Raw genomic sequence first — 23,072 nt, 5'->3', positions numbered from 1 at the left:
AATCAAAATTAAAATCAAAAGATATTTTGCCAATGAATTATCAACTTTTTGTAGTTGTTGCAAAAAGTTTTCCTATAAATTCTCACGTAGACGATGGTAATTTCCAACCCTTTCTCAAAAGCTAAAATTAGATTCTCACTTGATCAAATTCCATGGAGGCAAGAACATCAAAAACCCTTATGTTTTGGTTGGTTGTGACATGCATTGCAGCAGCAGCAGCGTCAGTTGTCCCGTTGGGATCAGCTGAGGAAACCCCGGATCTTGGGGCATGCATCTCGTCTTTGACAAGTGTGGAAGGTTGTATCGAGGCAATCGACAAGGCTGTTTCGGACAAGAATTTCGGTGAACTAAAAAAGGCTTGCTGCCAGGCAATCACCCTGCTTTCCGACAATTGTTGGCCCATTGTTTTCCCTGATCAACCTTTGGTTCCTTTCTTACTCAAGACCGTCTGTAAACTTTTAGGGAATGTTGAGAAAGTTGCAGCAGCACCTTACTAGTAATTACTAGTTACAGTAATAATGCACCATTTGTAGCTATCTATCTAATAGTTGCAAGCAAATGGGATCTTATGGTTATTGTCTTCTTTTATTGTGTCATGTTCGAGTCTTTGTTGGTCTTGTACTCTTCTTGTTACTACTTTCATTTGGTTAAGGTACGTATATGTTTTTTATTGTTACTTGTTTCTACTTAATTTTCTTCATTTGATAACTAGCTGATGTCGGGTTGAGACCTAAATAAAGTTATGTTGTTTTACTATTTTTATTAGTTTTAAATTTAGTCAATTTTATTTTATTATTTTTTTTTTAGATATTTCGATTTTCGATAATTATTTTGAACCTCGATTAATCTAAAACAAGCTCTCTCAAATTTATTTTTTTCATTTTAGAAACTCGAAATCGATATCTTATTTAAAGGAAATCGAACTCTTTACTACTTAAACTAACTAATTAATTGTTGGTCTATAATTTTATCTTACTATAACACATCATACTACACATTGATTGTTGCATTCAAATATTTGATTTAATGTTAGACATATTTAATTTTACATTAAAAAATGAATTCAAATTTTTTTATTAAAGAAATAAAATAAAAAAATTTGCCTATTGTTTATATATAAAAAGTACAATTACAAGTAAACAATTTTCAACACATATATGGCTTGATCATATCATATATTCAAGAAAGGAAACCAAAAAACAAAAAAACTAATAAACTAGTATATAATTAAACAAAATTTAACATAAATTAAACCAAACTCACACTTTTGTGATACTTGATCTTGATATTTAAAAATTGGAGTCTCCTAAACAATACTGCACTAACGTTAATCTGTTCTTAGCAATAACTTAATCATGGTTTTCAAGTAAATGGTTGAAATTTATAACAATTTGTTATTTTGTAACGGCACCATTAGATTAAGGTTTTTTTTTTTTTTCATATTTAAAAAAAGAAATTTATTATTAGTGCACTGTTTTCTCTTAAATTTAATGAAAACAATGCATTAAATACATAAATCATTTAAAAATAATATTCTTACTTTCCTTAACGAGTACGGAGTACCTATAGGTACGTATCAACTTAATTCTTCAAATTACCTCTCCATAATTTGTCTTTTCATTTCCTCTCTCAATTGGCCTTTTGCTAAAATTTTATTGCAAAAGCTTTTTTTACACATTAATTGCAAATTCAACAAATCAAAACAAATTATGATAGGACTTCAACTTAAGGAATAGATTTAAATGAGATTATTTACATGAAAATTGCAAAATTTTTTATTAAAAATTATTAAATAAAAATTAAAATTGAAAATAAAAAATTAAAACTAATAGATTGAAAAGTTTTGTTTTATAGATTAAGTGTAAAAAATTTAGAAAATTTTTGATAAATTTTGATATATTTTTTAGATAAGTATTTTTAATAAAAATTTTAACAGAATTTTTATTGTTAAATAAATATCAATTAAATTTGAATTATTAACGATATTTTTAATTTTTTTAACATATTATTGGTTTTTACATTAAATTCTATAAATCTATCAATATATATTTTTATTTAAACTTTTTTATTAAATTAATTTAAAAAGATTCACAAAATTTGCTTAAAAACTTCATTTAAGTTTTATCCTGAACTTAAAATCGCATTAAACCACATGCCTTCTTTGCTAATTTTTCTTCAATAGTAACTTTTTAACTGATAATATTAAAATCCATTAATTAAAAAGGAAACTGTATGTTAAACGATTTTGAAATAAAAACCATGAGAACATTATTTGCGATCCCTTTCACAAGTTTCCTGCTCCCCTGCTCTGTTTTGAACCACTATTATGGTCTATGGGCTTGTTATCTAGCTCTCATCAACTCCCATTGCATTTCCAAATTCCTTAATACCATCAAAATTTTTTTTTCAATTCTGCTTTTTTTTTTCCCATGTTTTCCATCCTCTTAATTTGATCAAATTATTTGTGTGATCTCTTAACCTTTTTTTTAGAACATAACTGGGGCTGTATTTATAACATGCTTGTACTGAATAATGAATGCTTTTGTCAATTTTTTCCACTAACGTGAGCCCTGTCCAATTTGATATATCACCTAGGAGTAGAGCTTGTGAGATTGTCTTAAAACATATAGATTAGTAGTTTTTCATCATTTGTGTAAGCAGTCATTTTGTAACAGTACACGATAATATGAGTCACTGCACATTTTATTTCATCGTACTCTAGTAGAAGATTGTAATCCAAAGCCCATTTCTCCCCCACAAATACAGTTTGTATTGTAATAGTACAATACATTATAAATGAACCAAAACCAAAAACTGTCAAACATGCTGTTCCAAATCCTCATAATTAACAAAATCACCATTTGCTGACACACAAACTATATAGTTGATTCATGATGAAAGAACAACTTTGCAACATTAAATTACAATGAGACTGGATGAGAAATAGATGGGATGTTTAAAGGAAGTCTGGTACCAATTACACTGCTTATTGTTTCCTTATGTTTCTTCTCTAATCTTCTCTGTGCATGATTGACATATAACAGCTGATTAATTATGCTCAGTGCTCATATTTCTGACATACTTTCGGAGGAATTCCTTCACATCGATGAAGAATATATAAGCTGAAGGTATAAGCTGATCATGCTTGAGGAAAATGCTAGTTGATATCAAATCTCCTTCTAGACTTCTTCAACCCCAAAATGACAAGCAGCACTCCGAAATAATCGTAATTGTAAGAAGTCTCTAAAAGTTCCAGTTTGTAATTATTCCATGGAGGAAACCTGAACCAAAAATCAGTGAGGAAGCTTCTTCTGCCGATTGCCTTGTAGTGACTAAATGTGTCGAAGGAGAATTTGCCATGGTATTTTCCAAACCCACTTTCACCGATGCCCCCAAATGGAATGGTATCAGCTACAAACTACATTTTATTTCATCCACAACAAGACATTTGAACAAATAAAGGAAATTATTTACTAGAATATTGTAGAGCTAATTACTTAATTAGCAGAAGGAGCTTGCAGCGTATTCAAACCTAGCCTTCTACAGTAGAATGTTTAGTAAATTTTCTTCCTTGGTTTTAATTGCTTGAGAAATCGAATACCTGAATGATTGCATCATTAAAAACCACACTCCCGGATGATGTTTCAGATACCATTCTCTTCCTGAGCACTTCATTATGGGTGAAGGCATATATTGCAAGGGGTTTAGGTCTTGAATTAATAAAATCAATGCTGTCTTCAATCTTATCCAACTGTCAGGAAAAAACAAAAACTCCGATTTTTCAAGATTTATCTTGAATGACTAGAAGAAAAGGCACTGACACTGCATACTACTTCTGTTTCTTGAGCCATAACCATAAATGTGCTTTAAGTGTGTGTGTGCATATATATATATATATATATATATTTCTTACTGTGATTATTGGAAGCAGTGGGCCAAATATCTCTTCTGTCATTATTGTTGATTGAAGCGGCGGATCCACCAATATCGTTGGCTCAATGAACCTGCAGGGAATTGAATAAAAGAGTCAAAGGCGAACAATTATAAAGAAAGAAAAATGGGATCATTGGTGGAAATTTATACAAAATAGTAGAGAAAGCAGAAAATAATAAATAGGTCTTGTACATTCTAAATTTCCTTATTATCCATCATGCGAATAAAAGCCACTGTTCAACATGAACTTTTATCTTTACCAAGTATATTAATAATTCAAACTTTTGCAATTGCATTGAAAAGAATGAACCATGTAATATATATAGCTAGATAGAACGAGAGTGGAATAGTTACAAGCTGTCCTCATCCATTGAACCGCCATAGACAATGGAGTCTTTAACCATTTGATCTGTTAAAAGATTTTTCAGTCTCAAGAAATGATGTTTGTTAACTATCCTCGCAACACTGTGTGATTCTCTAGGGTTATCTCCATACATTTTCTTGATCAAAACCTTCATCAATTCCACCTGAAAAGAGGGTATCACACTGTATTTAATAATTCTATTGCTATGCAAGGAAAAAGTATATATGATGAATAAAATATATTCAAGTTGACATACCACAGTAGATGAAAATGTCTTTTCCACTAATAAATAATCAACTGATATACATACTTGACCGGCACAAGATCCATATTTTGCCCCAATGATTCGATTTACAGCCACCTTTGTAGAATAACACAAAGATCTTAACTGAGCAAACTTGGAAAACAGAAATCATAATAGTCAAATGAATGAGATTTGCATCCTCCAAATTGCCTTATAATCTTCTAGGGGCATCGGAACACAGTCCTACACGGTTAACTTTGCAGCAATATACAATGTTTCATTAACTTTGCAGCAAAATATAAAATGTTTCATTACTCAAAAACTTTACCTCTTTGTCCCAAGACCAGGATAGGGAATCAAGAACAGCCGGGCATTTCCCACCCAGCTCGAGAGTCGCTGGTGTTAGATGCTTTGCAGCTGCTGACATTATCATCCGTCCCACTCTTGCACTTCCTAGAATTAGTTTTATACTTTAATATTCCAAAAATATATACATATTAAAGCAAGCTAAATTTTAAGGTATAGAAGAACAATCTTGTGTATTACATGATTCCTAATTTTTAATTACATTTTCTATTAACATTTTGTTAACAAACTCAAATCATATGTATCTGCGGGGTAGTACCCCTCTTCCATTGTTGTTAACAAATTAAAATGGCTCTTTAACGATTAATCAAGTAATTATCTAAGTCAATAGAATGCTATACACATATATACCTGTGAAGAATATCTTGTCCCATTTTTGCTGAAGTAGTTGTTCACCAACTGCTGGACCACCCTCAATGACCTTGATAGCTTCACTGTCAAGGTAATTGGGGAGGAAATTGACGAGAAGAGAAGAACATGCAGGGGCCAGCTCTGATGGTTTCAAAACCACACCATTTCCTGCAGCTATGGCTCCTATTAAAGGCTCCAAGGAGAGTACTATTTTTCATGCAACAAAACATAACAATTTGGAGATTGTTAAGGACTTATGGACAATAAAAAAAACCCAGAAGTCTCATTTGGGTTTTAGCTTTTCAATATTCCTGTAAAAGAAAAATAAATAAAAAAACCTTTACTAACCGAAGGGAAAGTTCCAAGTCGAGATAACGAGGATAAGGCCAAGAGGCTCAGGAACCAATTCAGCAGATGAAAGCAGTGCAATTATAGGAAGTTTAACCTGTTATAGGCACAATCACAAACAAACAAACACGGAGCTCAGTAGTCAGTATGCATTCCCGTAAGTTGGATAGAAATGGGACCTTTACTTGTTGAGATTTGCTTTGAATCTCAAAATCTCATATCGAAAGTTATAAGAGTTTTGAATTTTTCTTGTATCTTACATTGAGAGTTTAGTAAAGGTATAAGGGGTTTTATCCTTATAAATAAAATGTTTTGGTTTTGGTTTGAAAATTTCAGATAATTAGACACCAAGAGAATAACTAGGTGAGTAAGCTATTAAAAGGGTGTAATTGGGTTTTGGGTTAAGTTTTGAGTAAAGAGTTTTTGGTGACTTTTCTCATTTCAAAAGTCTCTCAGTTGTAAAGATTTATTTGATAGTGGATTAGATTTGGAGTAGGTCATTTTGAGTTAGGCCGAAACAAATATATTTGTGTGTTCATATTCTTGATTTGAACTTGTTATTTTGTATGTGGGTACAGCGTGTGCGTGCTGATTTTCCAACAAGTGGAATCAAAGTTGTGTTGATTTTGTGTTGATTCCTAACAAATGGTATCAGAACGAGGGTCGAAGTTTGAGGTTTGTGGGAAAAAGAGGTAGGCCCAAGAGATCGTGAAGCAAGTATTTCAAGATGTCTGAAGAGGGTATGTCTAGTATACCTATGCCTAAGTTTGAGATTCCATTATTTGATGAAAAAAGTAATTTTATGTTATGGTAAAGTACGATTCAATATCTGTTAGTACAATAAGGATTGGATTAGGTATTAGAGAGTAGTAAGTCTGAGAGAATGTCTAACTATAATTGAAATAGAATTCAAAAGAAAGCTGTTAGTACTATTAGATTGGCGTTAGCCCTAGAGGTAAAGTATAGTGTATTAACTAAGAGTACTCTAAAGAGTTTGTGGGATAAGCTTGAGGGTATTTACACTTCAAAGTTGTTGACTAACAGATTATGTTTGAAGATGGATCTGTATTCTCTGAAGATGAAAGAAGGTACGAGTCTTCATAATCACATGAATGAGTTTAATAGATTGGTTTCTCAATTGCTAACTATTTCTGTTGATGAGTTAAAAAATGAAGAGAAGACTTTAATTTTGTTGTCATCTTTGCCCAAGTCTTATAGGCCTTTAGTTCAGACTTTGTTAGTGGGTAGATCTACTTTGAAGTTGGATGATGTGACTGCCCAATTACGTGAGAACAAAAAGTTTATAGAAGCACAGAACTCATCACCTGGGGAGAGTATACTACCAATAGAGGGTTTTGATCGAGGGAGGACTCAAAAGAGGATTGATGGATCAAAAAAGAGATTTAAGTTAAGAGAAAGAGATTACAGTGATATAGAATGTTATTATTATGGTGAAAAGGGACATATCCAAGTGTGCTGCAAGAAGTTGATGAGGGATATAGCTGCTTTCAAAATAACGAATGATGAGAAGAAATCAAATGAAGGAATGAGTGATATTGCCGCTATTATAGTTAATGATGATGATGTCATTTTGATAACTTGTATGGATGAGACTCAGACTTTAAAAGGTGATAAAGGTTGGGTTTTATATTCTATTACTACAGTTTATATTTGCAAATTATAAGAATTGCTTTATGGAGCTGAAAGAGAATGAAAGTATGGGGATATTGTAGTTGCCAATAACGAAAAGGTGCATATTTAAGGTATAGGGAGTGTTCACCTTAGATCTCGCAATGGTGTTATTAGGACACTTCGTCATGTAAGGAATGTACTGAGTTGTAGCTACAATTTGATTGCTTTAGGTGAGTTAGCTTCTCATGGGTACACATATTATGGTAGTAATGATTGGTTGAAAGTGTACCAAAATAGTAGTGTGATTCTACAAAAGAATAGGGTCAAAAATTACTTGTACATGCTTGATGGAAGCTCAATTGCTGGGATCTCTATGATGAAAGAAAAGAAGAAAGAAAAACGTATTAGCTTTGCAGATTTTGTTGAAGTGTTTGGAGATTCAAGTCAATGAAAAATTTGTTGGGATTTGTTTTGAATCTTAAAATCCCACATCAAAAGTTATAAAAGTTTTGAGTTTGTCTTGTATTTCACATTGGGAGTTTAGTAAAGGTATAACGGGTTTCACCCTTATAAATAAGATGTTTTGGTTTTGGTTTGAAAATCCTAGATAGTTAGACACCAAGAGAATAGCTAGGTGAGTAGACTATTAAAAGGGTATAATTAAATTTTAGGTTAAGTTTTGAGTAATGAGTTTTTTGTGACTTTTCTCATTCTAAAAGTCTTTCAGTTGTAAAGATTTATTTGATAGTAAATTAGGTTTAGAGTAGGCCATTTTAAGTTGGATTGAAACAAATATATTTGTGTGTTTTTATTCTTGATTTAAACTTACTATTTTGTGTGTGGATACTATGTGTGCGTGTTAATTTCTCAACATTACTATCTTAATTTTCGTGATAAAATTGGAGTGTTTGAAGTGCTTTTAACCCAAGTGATTTATGAATATGAAAATTGAAATTTAAGCTTGTTAACAAGCATATGGAGCACACCTACATGTAAACTTGGTTAGGCTCACAAGATATCTAGAATTAGCATTTAAATAATGTTTCAGACTTTCAATATCAAATTAGAAATTGTTAACTATTGGTTTAGCTAATAGGCCTTTTTTTTTTCTCCATTATTGTTGACAAGTAATTATTACTTCAGGTCATTATCCCCATATGTTCTTGTAGTTCAAATTATATTATTTAATACTATTTTTTAAAAAATTAATTATTTATTATATTAAATGTTAAATATTTATTTAAAATATTCAATAATACTTTTTATAATAAATAATGATTAAAAAAACATGATTTGTATAGAAGTGATGCATTAGATATTTCATAAAATCTTTTCTCTTGAAATGAGAAGTGCAAATTAAATGGTTCCATTGCAAATAGTAGTGAGGTCACGCATGCAAGAGCTACAATATATATTTTTTTTCCTTTAATTTCTGGAAGGATAATAAAATGCCATAAATGTTACTTTTTTTTTCTTTTTTTTATGAAAACTGCCATAAATGGTACTTAGTGGGGAGTGAATGGAATTTAACGTAGTGGAAATTTTTTTATGAGTAGAGTTGTTTTTTAATTTATATGAAGTTTTATTAACTAAAATAAATTTCTTAACTAGTGACAGTAAAATAAATTAAAAACACTATAATGTATATATATATATATATATATATTATATAATATAGATAAAAAAAAATTCATACCTCTTTTTCCATATTAGCCTTGCTCTCCCTTTTCTTTTTCTTTTTTGCTCTTCGAATTACAAAACATGGACTTATAGACCTTGGTTTGACATTTTTCATTGTTTATTTAGTTTTCATTTTATGTTATTTTAATTTTCTTTTTAATTTAACTTAAAATTTTTTAAATTAATTTATTATAATTAATTAACATATAATTTATATAATTATTGAATAAATAAATGGGTAAAGTAATAAATAAATAATCAATTTTATAATTAAATAAATTATTAATGAATAAAAAATAAAATATATAACTATATATAATAAAGTAAATAAAAATTAGTTGGTTTATTTTAACATGTATAAATATATTAATATTATTTTTTAAAATTATTATTTTGAAAAAAAAACATATAAAGGAAAATATAAATAATAACAAAATATATAATCAACTTATTTATTAAATAAAAGAATTATATAAATAGAAAATAGATACATAATTAATTATATACAAAACAAAAAGTAAGACCTAAATAATAAAATGAAAAAAAATTATTTTGTTAAATCTATAGACATATTATTATTATTATTATTATTAAGTTTTAGAAAAATTATGATTTGGTATAAAAATAATTTATTAATTTTTAATTATTTGTTAAATTTATAAATATAAAATTTATTATATACTAATTTTAATATAATGTCATTAATTATCATTTTATTTTCAATAAAATTTCACCTAGCCGTCACTATTATTTTTGTTATTTAAACACATATCTCATCACTACAAAACCAATTTCAAGTCTACACTAATTAATCTCATTTTTATTTTTATTTTTAATCTTATCAAACTTCATTATCTATCTTAATGGATCTTGAAAATAGTAATGACAGTGAGATTATTGTAGTGAGATTAAAATCAGTGGTGAAATAGATCCAAATATAGTAATGGCAATGGAATAAAATATAGTAAAAAGAAAAAATTATCTATTAAGTAATTGATTAAAATTTGTATATAATGAAATTTATATTATATCTTTGATATTAACAAAATTAATAAATTACTAAAAATTACTAAAATTATTTTATATCAAATAATATTTTTATTAATAAATTAAAAATGATTACAATTATTTATTCAATTATTTTATTTACTTTTTATATATTCAATTATTTAATAATTTATGAAGATTATGGTATTTATTATTTATTCATGTATTATTTAATTTTTAGTTATTAAGTATATATTATATAATTATATAAATTTATTTGTTATATCAAATTAATAAAATTATTTGAAACTTTTTAAATAAAAAATTTAAACAATAAAAAATGAAGAAAGAAAATGTTTAAATGGCTTGGACATTTTCATCCATGCCCTATGCACTCAAGAAAAAACCAAAACTTAAAGCATGGGCTATGATGGGTTTAAAAAGTTTCACTTGACTCTAATGATTCAGGATGCGTTTACAATGTGTTTGTATCGAAAGGGAGGGAAATAAAAAGAAAAGAAAGGAAACAAAAAAAAATTTTGAATAAAATTTTAATTTTAAAAAAAGAAAAAAAAGTAAAAACTCAATAATTTTTTTATTTTTTGTGTAAACTTAATTGTTTTAATACATTAATTTGAGGAAAAATTACAAAAAAAAAAAAGTTAAAAATTTTGTTTATAAAAAAACTATTATATTTATATTTTTATTAACACTAAAAATCTAACTACATCACAGTCTTGAAATTTTTTCAAAATTATTTTTATTTTCAAATATGATTTACATATCTATTTTAATATAAAAATTTTTTGTTATAATTTTTTAATGATTTGATTTTCATAAATAAATGAATATGACTAAACATATCTTTTGAATTTATAAAAGATCACACTATTTCATAATTTTTTATTTTATACCTAAGATATTATAGTTTGAGTTTAATTAGTAAACAAGAGTACAGTAAAAAAATATATGTGGTCAAAAAAATATATTTTTTCTGATCAAAAAGTGCTATTTTAGCTAGAGTTTGTTTTATGTACGAGTCAACTCCAAAACATCATGAAAGAATGGATTGATTTTTTACTTTTAAGTGACCAAAGGGTCGGCTTTGTACTTATCAAACATTTACCAACTGCCTACACCATTCTTTAATTTAAAATGATAAATATTTTATTTTATATATATATATATACATTTATATATATATATATATATGTGGGTGTGGGTGTGGGTGAGTGAGGACATAACATTCAACAAAAAGATGTTTTCAATAATAAGAATTAAATCGATTTAGTTCGAGTCGATACAATATTAAATTTGAGTTTAAATTCGATTTTAAATTTGAAATTCAAAATTTAGCTCGAATTCGATTGAATTTTATTTTTTTTAATTCAAATTTGACTCGAGATAAAAATTAAATTACATAAACTTACTTGATTAGACTCAATTAACATGTAAATAATAAGTTCGATTCTTATATTCGATAAAAGATTAATTATTTGTGTTCGAACTTGAATTTAAGTTCAAAATATTTTATCAATTAAAATATATTAAAATATGAAAGCTCGATTAAGCTTGCGAATTATTCGAGCCAAGTATAAGAATGTTTGAATTTGGCTCGATCAATAAATCGAGCTATTCGAGCTCAAGCTCGACTTGATAATAATCGAATTGAATTCAAATTTTATTCGAGTCAAACCCGAATTATTTACAAATACTAATGTATTATTTATATTCTTATTCAAATGGTCCTCCTCACTTGTGTATAGTGTAAATAATAGTTACTAATATTCAGTTCCAAAGAAAAAGCTGTTGCTCAGTTTTTTTTCAAAATACAAATCAAATTTTCTTCATGATACAAATTTACAAATTTACGACTAACCAAATATGTAATCAAGAACATAAACAAGCGTCAAGAAAAAATGATAAAAGGATATAAGTATTGAAAATATATTTTATATCATTTTTTATTTAAATTTATTTAAATATTTTTTAATTTAATATAAGAAAAATATTATTTGAAATATTATTATTTTTTAATTATTTGTTAACATAATTATTATTTACTATAAAATAATTTAATAAGTTTTCAATTATTTATTAATTTTATAAATATTGAATAATTTAAAATTTTTATTACATATAATTTTTAATTTAACATTTTTAATATTTATTTTTAGTATAATTTAATTCATTTTATTATTACTGCTACTTTTACATCTAAATAAATATCTTTTTATTAATTTTAATTTTATTGTTCATCCCAATGTATCTTCAATCCAAACCGTGGCTGCGGTGCCGTTAATAAGCACCAACTACTGTGTCTCACGGTGATTTAAACATCAAGGATGGTGCCGTTGGACCCAAAATGCGGTCGAATCAGACCGTACGGTGAATCCGATAAGATAAACATTGCTTAATTACGGTCCGGCTAAACAAAGATCTAAGAATAAGGTTGAGTTAAGTTTGGATTTTGAAGAAGAATTTAAGCAATACCTCTCTGCTGGACATCCATTTTTTCAAATCCTTCAAAGCAAGATTCAACGATTTCCTTAAAAGTCCTACCTGCAAAATGGAAGAACACAATTTTCATGAAAGCAGTCGTTTCCTGCTGGCTGCACTGAGCCACCATAATATATTCACAAACAAACTTAAATTAATTTTCAGACCCGAAACATCCAAAAAACAAAAAGAAAAAAACTCAACTCCTTACCTCATCTCTAAATGCTTCAACATAATGTTTCCCTAAATCTTGCTTTAAAACCCTGAAAATTTCAACCTCTTTCTCCTTAAGAAATGTTTGCAACCCTTTAAGCTGAGACCTCCTCCAAGATTCTTGTTTGGTCTTTCCACTCCTGTAACACTCCCTCATCGCCGTAACCTCTCTCTCCAAATTTTTCTCAAACTTGTCCATCCTTGATTTCTTTCTAAAATAATAGGGTTACGGATATCATATATATTCCAATTCTGTCAATGTATCTCTCAATTCTCTGCTATTACATAAAAGATGTGCAACTAACTTGTTTGTTATCTAGTTAGTGGCCCCTTGTGGCTTCTTCAAAGCGTCTCAGTCGTTCTAGGCTACTGTCAGCTACTCACCAACTTACAATTATTATGTGGGTCCTTCTTTTTATAGCAAATATGGAATCCGCTTTTCATTCAGTCATTTTTTTTATTTATGAAAATTTGATTCAGTTTTAAGCAACATCAGTTGTATTTTTATTTGGATTATAATTTTATTTGTTTTAATTTTAATTTATTTGATATATTAAAAATATTAAAAATTTTATGTTTGAAAATTATTATTTTAATATAAAATTTTTTAGAAAATAAAAAATTTACATGTGAAATATTTACATCATATTTTTATTGTAGTAAAAATTTATTTTAAGTATATTAACAAAATATTTTATAAAATATTTTTATTCTTATTAACTTTGATCCAAATATTATCAAAATTAAAATAATAGTGACCAAATTGAATAAAATCAAAACATAAGATAAATTTGGGCTTTATTCCTTAAAAACTCATTACTCAAAGCAGGCTAAAAACGTTAAAAAGGTTGGAAGTTTAAATGTTCCGTCTGTGGCCAAGGATAGAGGAGGCTATCCGTTATTTCTCCCCGATAATTTAATTATGTGGGGCTGTTAGAGACCAATGTGGCAATGGACCCATCTCCGAAACGAAACCCAATGGAATTTCCAACTCATTTATAAATGACCATCTACACAACTAATTCCCGTGCCAACCACCGTGCAACTGTTTTATTAATTTAGTTTCTGGTCCCTAGTCTACCTCTGCCCCTCTTACCTCTTATCTTTCCTGAGTGTCTTCGTCCTGAAGAGTGATCTCAGTTACCAAGCCTTTAGGGATTGTTATAGTTTATAGTAGCAATGGCAGTGAGTAAGATTGTATGGAGAAAGCGGAAAACCTAGTAGAGATATGGCGGAATCTCATATTGACAGAAGATGAACTGGATCGAGTGAATAAAAATGGTATAAAAGAGGAGGATGAGACAGAGGAATGCAAGAATTGGCTGGTTGCAAAACTTTTGACCAAGTGACCATACAATAGAGGTGAGATGATAAAGGACACTTAAAGTGGTATGGAGACAGTCAAAAGGAAGTAATAGTGTCCTACATCGGTAACTGAAAGATAAGCAAAAAGTGTTGGAAGGATCACCCTGGTCTTTCAACAAGAATCTGGTTTTGTTTCGAAACTATGATGGTACTTTTAGGCCGGAGGATTATGTATTTACTTATGCTTTGTTCCGAGTTCGCATATATGATTGTTACTTTTCGTATAATCTACAAATATATAAATCAAGTAATAAAATAAAGTATTCCAATATCGTCTTCTCATGTATTATAAAATGTAATGTTAGATTGTTCAAATTACTAAGGTAAAAGTCTAAGATCTTATATATAAATAAATGAAAATTTAGGGTTTAATACAGGGTAAAAAAAATAAAGATTAAAGGCTATGTGTAGGTAGAGATCTTGACTTTGCTAATTGTCATTTGAAAAGTAAAAGAAGATTACCAAAAACTAGATCTAAGAAAACAAAATTTTGAAGCTTGAAAATTAAAGAAATTTGAGAATGCTAATTGATTGGAGAAAACTTAGAACAGAGATTGCATTAAAATAACTTGTAGAGCAAGAAAGAAAATGGTGGCCAAACTGAATGCTTTCTGGTAGTGCTTTTTTTATTTGTAGTAGAATTTGCCCTTCTTTAGCAGACCCTTCAATGTATTTTTCAGGATCTTCTTCATAATTTATCTCAGTACTCCTTTTTAGGGTCTTCCTCATAGGTTTCAATATTTCAGGGGCCTTTAATGCCATAGGGTCAAAATTTTTTAGAATTTTTCTATCAAATCTTAAAAGTTCCTCATCTTCTAATATATCTTCCTTTCCTATGAAATCTATTTCAAGTTGTCTCACAAAACTATAAAGGTTTACTATTATAGATTCATCATCCTCCTTGTCAAAATCTCCCATCCTAACATCTAGTAAAGAATAAATGGTATTACATCCATCCTTGCCTTGTCTTTTAAAGTTGGATTCAATGTTGCTAGGCAAAGTACCTACAGAACAGTTGGCTATGGCTTGGGCGAGTTGACTTATTTGGTTTTCTAGGTTCTTAATTGATGTAACTTGACTCTGAATATTGGCATTGTTGGCTTACATCAGTTGGGTCAACATGTCTTCAAAGGTAGGTTTCTTTTCTTATGGTGGGTTGTAAGTTAGTGAGTTGGGGTAGTAGTTGTTGGTTTAGTTGTTGGTGGGTTGGTGGGTTGGTGGTTTGATTAGTTCTAAGAAAAGTTTAGGTGGTTTCACTATCCAGGGTTATAGGTATTGCTATAGGGATTGTTGTTTGGCTTGGCTTGTTGGATGTATTGGATTAGTTCTATTCTAAATTGGCATCATTTAATAGAATGGGGTCTTTCACAGATATCATAGGAGACAAAAAATTTTTGTATAGCATTCACATGGCTAGCTTAGAGTTGGTTTTCTAAGGCTTTAATCTTTTTGGTGAGGCCGGTTAATTGGGAATTGATAGAAATACTAGCATCAACCTAAAATAAACCAGCAAACTTTTTACTAACCTTTCTTTCTATGCCCCACTGGTAATTATTAGCAACCATTTCTTCAATAAGCTCATTTGCTTCCTCAAAAGTCTTGCTTATAATTGGCCTTCTAGTAGCTGAATCTAAGATGATTCTCATAAGTAGTGAGAGACCATTGTAAAGATCTAGATTTGAAGCCATTTGAGTAATCCATAGTGTGGGCATTTTCTTAGCAGCTCCTTGAATCATTCTCGTCCATCATATAGTGTTTCACCAATTGCTTGTAAAAAGATGGTGATCTCATTCCTTAGCTTTGCTATTGTTGCTGATACGAAAAAATTTTGCTAAAAACTTTTGGACCAAATCATCTCATGTTGTGATTAAACCAAATGGTAATGATGACAACCAATTTTTTGCCTTGTCCTTAAGAGAAAAAAAATAATCTTAGTCTATTTGATTCATCAAAAACACATTATAGTGAAAAGTTTCACATAATTCAAGAAAATTAAAAAGGTAAAGATTTAGGTCATCACTTGGTAACCTTCCAAACTACACAAAAGTTTAGACCATTTGTATAATTAAAGGCTTTATCTTAAAGTTGTTGGCTTGGATAACCGACCTTCTAATGGATGGTTGAAAATCATTTGCATTGGGAACTACATAGTCCTTTAAGGTTCTTTACCCTTCATTATTTGCATTAGTCATAGATGTTGGTGTATATGGTTTTGATTGCTCTTTTTTCCTTGTTCTAAAGGTTTTTTCAATTTCTTGATCAATGGAAGCTAACTCAACACTTTGGATCTACTCATGCAAATAAGAAAAGATCAAAGAAAAGCAAAAAAAAAACAAGTAAATACATAAAACAAAAGGGTTTAGATTATAAAAACCTAAGAATTCTTTAGTGATATTGAGAACACCGCTATAATCCCTAACAACGATGCCATAAACTTGATTACTGCTTTTTGTATAACCTGTAAGTGCACAAATCAAGTAATAAAATAAATTATTTCAGTATTATCTCCTTATTTGTTATAGAATGTAATGTTAGGTTGTTCACAATTACTAAAGGCAAAAGGTTAAAATCTTATATCTAAACAAATAGAAATTTAAGGTTTGATGCAGGGTAATAAAAATAAAGATTAAAAGCAATGTGTAGTTAGAGATCTTGACTTCATCAACTGTCACTTGAAAAGTAAAAAAAGATTGTCATAGACTAGATCTAAGAAAACAAGAATTTAAAGCTTGAAGATTAAAAAAATTTAAGAATGCTAATTGCTTGTAAAAAACTTGGAATAGAGATTGTATTAAAATAATTTGCAAAGCAATAAAGAAAGTGGTGGCCAAATCTTGTAAAAGTAAAAGAAAGCTTGAATCAATCTTGAAAGAAAAAGAATGCTTTTGCCGAAATAAAGATTTTAAAAACAAGAATTGAAATTTTAGAGTAATAAAAGAAAAGATCTTTGGAAAAAAAACTTCTTAAATTGAACTAAAAGAATTTAAAGAACAAGAGCTTTGTTATTGGCAAATTTATTACCTAAGCTAATAACTAAACTAAAGGACTAAAAGAAATAAAAAATAAAAACTAAAATAGAGAAGAGAAATGAGGAATGGGATAATGGAAAATGATGAATAGCCTCTCTATTTATAATGGAGGGTTTGGCTAAGAGGTAGGATTTATAATAGTTGTTCATATTCAAACTTTAAATGATAAGCTTGATCTTAATCTTCTAAGGAGTCATAGCTGAATAGGACTTCTTCAAGCTTAAGCGTGCTTGGCCAAATGGGGTTTTGATGATGCAATCTTGGCATTTGATTGAATCTTGACCAAATCTTGATCATTCTCCTCTCTTGAATTTGCTTAAGGCTTTGAAGTTTAAGAGTAAGTTGATTTTTATCCAATTTTTGAAATTTAAATGAATAAAATCCTACTCCAAGTTAAAATCTTCAAGGCTAATCAACAAGTTTCATGGTGAGCTTCCAATGCTTTTTGACCCAATGTACCTAGCTTGATTGTGGTGAAAATTGTATAAAAGCACTCTTGAAGTCTTGGCCAAATAGGATGGTGCTTGTATAGTCCATGCTTTTGCAAATTAATATTCACTTTTGCATAGTCGAATGGATAGAGTCCTTATGCCACATAATTGCTTCATGGCTAAGCAAATAAGTTATACTTGGATCAAAACTTCTTTTTGACCAAACATGATAGAGTCCAAATGAGCTTGGAGTATTATACAACCTTTTTTGGGATAGAAGTGGCCAAATGCAGCATAGAAGAGTCTTTGTGCAATTTAAACTTTACAAATATGGGACAAGGTGGTTCGACTATGAGCTTCCAATATTGGGCCAAAATTGCTCCTTGCATGCTTACATGCATGACTTGTATAAAATGATATCTGTGAGCTTGAAAACCTAAAATCGTAAAAACAATGTGAAAAGCACTAAAAATCATCTAAAATTTTAAATTTTAGCACCATTTTTAGCTTGTAAAAACACTATATATTTAGGTGCTATTAATATATGGTCATATTTTAAACATGATTAACAATGTAATGGCAAAAATGATAGGAAATAAACTAGGAACCTTGTTGGAAATAGATTATAACATAGATACATATGAAAATGAGAGCTTCATGTAACTTCGAATAGAAATAGATGTTACAAAACCACTTATGAGGGTCATCTCAGTTGTTGGGACAAAAAAAAGGGTGGCTATTTGTTAAAGGATGAAATATAAAAGATTACCAATCTTTTGTTATTCATGTGGGATACTAGGGTATATGGATATAGAATGTAGCATGAATTAAAGTGGGGATGAAACAAAAAGAAATTTGAGGCAATATGAAGATTGGATGAAAGTGTCACCACCAAAGAAAAAACTAAACAATATAAAGGCTATGCACCACAAAGGGGAACATCAAAGATAAACAGTAATGAAATTGAAAGAGGTCAGGCAAGTCAAATAAGATGGTAGAACAAGGATCAAAGGTGGTCAATGGTGCAACGGGAAGGTTCAACCATTAACTGGGCTTAAAAAGGGGCGAGATTGTCCAAAAGTTCAACAAAACAGGTATGAAAATAGTAATGATAATATTTTATGTGAAAATCACGAGGCCTCCTCATTTGTAGGGATTTTAAACTTATCTTAAGATGGTGAAAACATGAGGAAGGGCAAAACTTTTGAAAAAATGTCTGGGAGTAAGAAATATGACAAAAATAATGAAAATAGATGAAATATTAAGCTTAGCAGGGGACAAAGGGCCCATACAGATATGAAAATCAAAAAAGAAAATACAAGACTAGGAGCAAAAACCAAACCAAAGGAAAAATGAACATAGAACCTACCAATAAACTAAGAAAAAAACCAACGGTAAAAAAGGAACTAGTCACAAAACAAATTACCACCTTAAAGAAGAAATGGAAAAAGTTAGCTAAAGCCTAAACACCTGAGGAAATAGGCCAAAACATACAAAATGGGAAAAGAAAGCAAGGGTATGTAACAATAGGGGATGAACAAACTGATAATTAAAATAATACGAAAAAATAAAAAAGAGATGATCTAGTGAATCTAAAAATGACGATGATTAGTAACCAATTTTACTAAGGACAATGAGGTGTATGGCTTGAAATTACCATGGGCTTAGGAACCTACATACAATTAGAGCTCTAAGGGAGTTAATCACAAAAGAAGATTCCCATTTGGTTTATATTAGTGAAACTAAGCCAAATGACAGGATGTTAGATAAAATAAAGAGAAAATGTGTGATGGATGCAATTTTTTGAGTTAGCGCAAAAATCTCAAAAAAGAAAAGTGAAGGATAGGTCATTTTATGGCAGAAAAGTGTGCAGCTAAAACTATTAAGGTACTCTAAGAATCACATTGATATGAAAGTGAGGGAAAATGCCTAAACTAGACCATGGAGACTCATGGGTGTATATGGAGAATCAATAACTAGTAAAAGGCATGAAAAATAGGCTTTTTTAAGGAGTTTGAAGTGCCGAAAAAATATGGAATGGTTATGAATATGAAACTTCAATGAAATAATGTGAAATTATGAAAATTCAAAGGAATGCTTTGGGAGTGAGAACCAAATGATAGAGTTTTGGGATACATTTAAAGACTATGGCTTGGAGAATCTGGGATTTAAAGGATCTTGGTTCACGTGAGAGTGAGGGAGAACGATGAACAATAATATACATGAATGATTGGACCATGGAATAGCTATAAAATAATGGATTGAAAGATTTACCAATAATAAAATTCAACATTTGGTAACAGGGGTTTCCAACCATATGCCTATACTAATGAACACAAATAGGGCTAGACAAAAAAAGAAACACAAGTAAAAAAAGTATGTTTCATTTTAAACTAATGTAGGCCACTTGAACGGGATTATGGCCAGGTGGTTTAGAATACATGGCATATGAACATGCATGGGGATGTACATGCTAAAATAAAAAGGATAGGGGAGCATATAAGATGCTAGCATGATGAAAAGTTTGGCAGCATGAGGGAAAGAATAGAAAAGTTAAAAAATAAACTCTAAAATCCTTAACTTTTTAGCCTAACAAAAGAAGCTTTAGCACGTGGGAGCAACATAAAGGATAGGTTAAACATTCTATTAAAAAAGAAAGAACTATTCTAGATGCAGAGGTCAAAGGTTGATTGGATAAGGGAAGGAGACAAAAACACAACGTATTTTCATACACAGACAACCAAGAGAAAATAAAAAAAAAATTAATTAAAAGATTAATGAATGAGGATGGGGAATGGTGCGAGGGTGAAGTAGACATCTAACAAAGTGCCACTTCTTACTGCATGAAACTATTTCAGTTTAATAGGATAAACAACTTTGATGATGTTCTAAAGGCAGTTAAGCAAAGGGTAACAGACAAGATGAATAATTCACTCATTGCAATATTCCAAGCTAAGAAAATCCAAATAACAATTAAGCAGATGCATTTAACCAAAGCTTCTAGACTTGATATGCAAGCTCTTTTTTACCAAAAATTTTAGAACATCATAAGAACTAATATTATAACTTTTTTCTTAGAATGTCTAAATGGGGGAAGAGAGATTGAGGATATAAATCATACCCATATTGTGCTTATTTCTAAGATTAGAGTCCCATAAGTTTTAGCCAATTTAGACCAATTAGTTTGTTTAATGTAATCTACAAAATTCTAGCAAAAATACTTGTTAATAGGTTCAAATACATTCAACCTATTTGTATTAATGATGTTCAAAATGCATTCACCTCCAGTAGATTAATCACTGATAACATTCATGTGGCCTATGAAATGTTACACACTTTGAAAAATAAAAGAAAACGGAGGGATAGATGGATAGATACTTTGTTTTAAAACTTATGTAAAACATATGACAGGGTGGAATGGAATTTTCTTGCTAAAATGAAAGCTAGATTTGGTTTTCATGGGCAATGGATTAATCTTATTATGAAATGTGTCATTTTAGTCTCTTACTTAATTCTAGTTAATGGTTTGTATAACTAATGTATTTTAAACTAGAAAATGAAGTCTAACAAAAAGACCCACTTTCTTTATATTTTTTCAAATTTTTACAAAAAGACTCTCATCACTCTTATATAAACACTAAGATGAAGGTAGAATCTATAAAGTATAGGCAAGTAAATTTAGACTCAAAGTTACTCATATTTTTTTTTGTTGATGATAGTATCATATTTGCTAAAATAGATAGAAATGAAAACAAAGTGGTAAGGCATATGCTAAAGAGATACAAAGAAAGCTCTAGCCAATGCATAAATTTTGATAAATCAATCTTGTATTTTGATTGTAATACACATGCAAGGAAGAAAGTCAAGATCAAGGAGACATTAAGCATTGAGACAATATCGAGCCTAGAGAAATATTTAGGAGTGCCATCCATGGTGAAAAGGGCAAGGAAGAAAACTTTTAAAGAACTCAAGGATAGAACGGAAAGCCAAATGATTGGAAGGCTTAGTCGAATGCTTTCACAAGGGGGTAAGGAGGTTTTTATCAAATTTGTGGTGCAATCTTTCTAGACTTACACCATGGGATATTTTTTACTTCCTAAGACTTTGTGCATGACAATGATTGAGATCATAAGTAAGTGTTGGTGGAGGCATAATAAGGATAAAGAATGACTACACTGACCTAACTAGGACAAGACATGTTGTTCAAAAAAATGTGGAAGGATGGGTTTTTTGGACATGACTAAGCTTAACAAAGCATTTGTGGCCAAATAAGAATGAAGGCTACGTAAAAATGAACACACACTTGTACTTCATGTCCTAAAAGGAAACTATTATCCAGGTGGTTCATTTCTTGAATCGAGATTGGGAAACAACCCTTCACTTACATAGGGAAGTTTATGGGCTTCTATTTCTAGCCTTAAACGATAAGTGAGGTGAAGGGTAGGGAACGATAAATCTATCAAGGAATGGATAAATCTATCAAGGAATGGATTGATAAATGGGTGCCTTTTAATAATAACATTATAATCCAGTCACTAAAGGAAGCATGAAGTGTTGAAGAGATGGTGAATGAGATAACTGATTGAAGTATTGGATAATAAAACGAGAATGCATTAAAGGATAGATTTACGAAAGAGGAGGTAGTTGCAATCAACATGATACCAGTAAGCACTAGGAAAGCCTCTAACGTAATTATGTGGCACCATGATAATAGGGGAAGATACTTAGTGAAGAACATGTATAGGTTGCTGTGTAAAGAAAATAACTATAAGTGGGAAGAAATGCCAAAGCATGACCAAGAATTATTGATAAAAGTATGGTCACCATGCATTCCAAATATGATCAAGGTCTTACTCTGGAGGGTATGTCATGGAATATTTACAACCATGATTGTACTGGCATGAAAAAGAGTTCAAGTCAATGAGATTTGTAACAGATGTAAGAATGGAACAGAAACATTATACCATACACTCAAATAATGCAAAGAGGTAAAAGAGATATGGTAATGTTTAAACTTAACCTGCGATAATCACTAACATGAGCATAAAGAAGGACATGATTAGATAAAAGAGAAGATAAAAAAGTTGACTATTGAATATCCATAATAGTTAGCTGTGGTATGCTAGTTAACCTAGACTAGTAGAAACAAAGCAGTTTATGGAGAGGAAAGAGCCCCAGCAATCCCAACTACAAATTTTATTAGACAATACATTCATGAATACAACCAAGCTCAGGAAAGAACAAAGTACCACCCAAAAATGAAAAGTATAAGGTAAATTTTGATACAACACTAGATCGAATTGAAAATAAGGGAGTGGGAGTGTTTATCAAAAACTCACAAGGCCAATTGATGGGAGCATTTATGATCAGAATAAATAGGATAGATGATCTTTTCATGGGAAAAGCATAAGGAGCTGTAGCTGTTAGAAAAGATAAATAAGAAGAGAGAAATAATATAAAAGAATTTTGGCTTTAAGGTGTGAAGAACACTTTTTTAAAGGTAATTATGTCTTTAAGATACAATAAAGCCTCAAACTCTCTAACCAAAAGTAGTGAAAATAGTTATACTGAAAGATTTATTTGTAATGAATGAACATATATAAACTTCTATTTAGATTGTTATAATTTTC

General features: G+C 29.8%; 2 protein-coding genes and 1 non-coding gene across 4 annotated transcripts; 2 read left to right on the top strand and 1 right to left on the bottom strand.

Annotated features, from left to right (window-relative positions):
• Positions 1–152: 152 nt before the first annotated feature.
• LOC111303963 (uncharacterized) lies at positions 153–497 on the top strand. The gene has a single exon (XM_022900518.2). It carries the CDS (start codon positions 153–155, stop codon positions 495–497), a length of 345 nt encoding a protein of 114 aa, XP_022756253.1.
• Positions 498–2,688: 2,191 nt separating this feature from the next.
• Positions 2,689–12,935, bottom strand: LOC111303999 (aldehyde dehydrogenase family 3 member F1-like). 2 transcript variants are annotated; one of them, XM_022900531.2, is made up of 10 exons: positions 12,616–12,935; positions 12,399–12,467; positions 5,607–5,703; positions 5,259–5,465; positions 4,870–4,994; positions 4,554–4,658; positions 4,288–4,460; positions 3,914–4,004; positions 3,602–3,751; positions 2,689–3,418 (listed from the first exon to the last, which is right to left on the bottom strand). In XM_022900531.2, exons 1-10 carry the CDS (start codon positions 12,814–12,816, stop codon positions 3,158–3,160), a joined length of 1,479 nt encoding a protein of 492 aa, XP_022756266.2. In that variant the 5' UTR covers positions 12,817–12,935; the 3' UTR covers positions 2,689–3,157. The 2 variants fall into 2 exon arrangements, with proteins under 2 accessions (XP_022756266.2, XP_089598940.1); XM_089742814.1 differs by having other exon boundaries at positions 4,288–4,658; positions 12,616–12,872.
• A 2,741-nt stretch (positions 12,936–15,676) lies between these two features.
• LOC149515283 (small nucleolar RNA R71) lies at positions 15,677–15,783 on the top strand. The gene has a single exon (XR_016327166.1). It is a non-coding gene; the product is annotated as a small nucleolar RNA R71 (small nucleolar RNA).
• Positions 15,784–23,072: the final 7,289 nt, after the last annotated feature.

The sequence above is a fragment of the Durio zibethinus genome, chromosome 13 (assembly GCF_047325235.1).
Source record: "Durio zibethinus cultivar Kanyao isolate XHJ-2024 chromosome 13, ASM4732523v1, whole genome shotgun sequence".
NCBI classification, from domain to species: domain Eukaryota; kingdom Viridiplantae; phylum Streptophyta; class Magnoliopsida; order Malvales; family Malvaceae; genus Durio; species Durio zibethinus.
The sequence above is the reverse complement of the archived record's forward strand: the minus strand, read 5'-3'. Positions and strand labels throughout refer to the sequence as shown.

Bases quoted from the DNA above. Each gene is read 5' to 3' on its own strand.
- LOC111303963 (XM_022900518.2), top strand. From the start codon at position 153: ATGGAGGCAAGAACATCAAAAACCCTTATGTTTTGGTTGGTTGTGACA.
- LOC111303999 (XM_089742814.1), bottom strand. From the start codon at position 12,816: ATGGACAAGTTTGAGAAAAATTTGGAGAGAGAGGTTACGGCGATGAGG. The intron at 4,659-4,869 runs GTAAAGTTTTTG...TATTCTACAAAG, and splicing joins CCTGGTCTTGGGACAAAGAG to GTGGCTGTAAATCGAATCAT. The intron at 3,419-3,601 runs GTATTCGATTTC...AATAAAATGTAG, and splicing joins TTAATGATGCAATCATTCAG to TTTGTAGCTGATACCATTCC.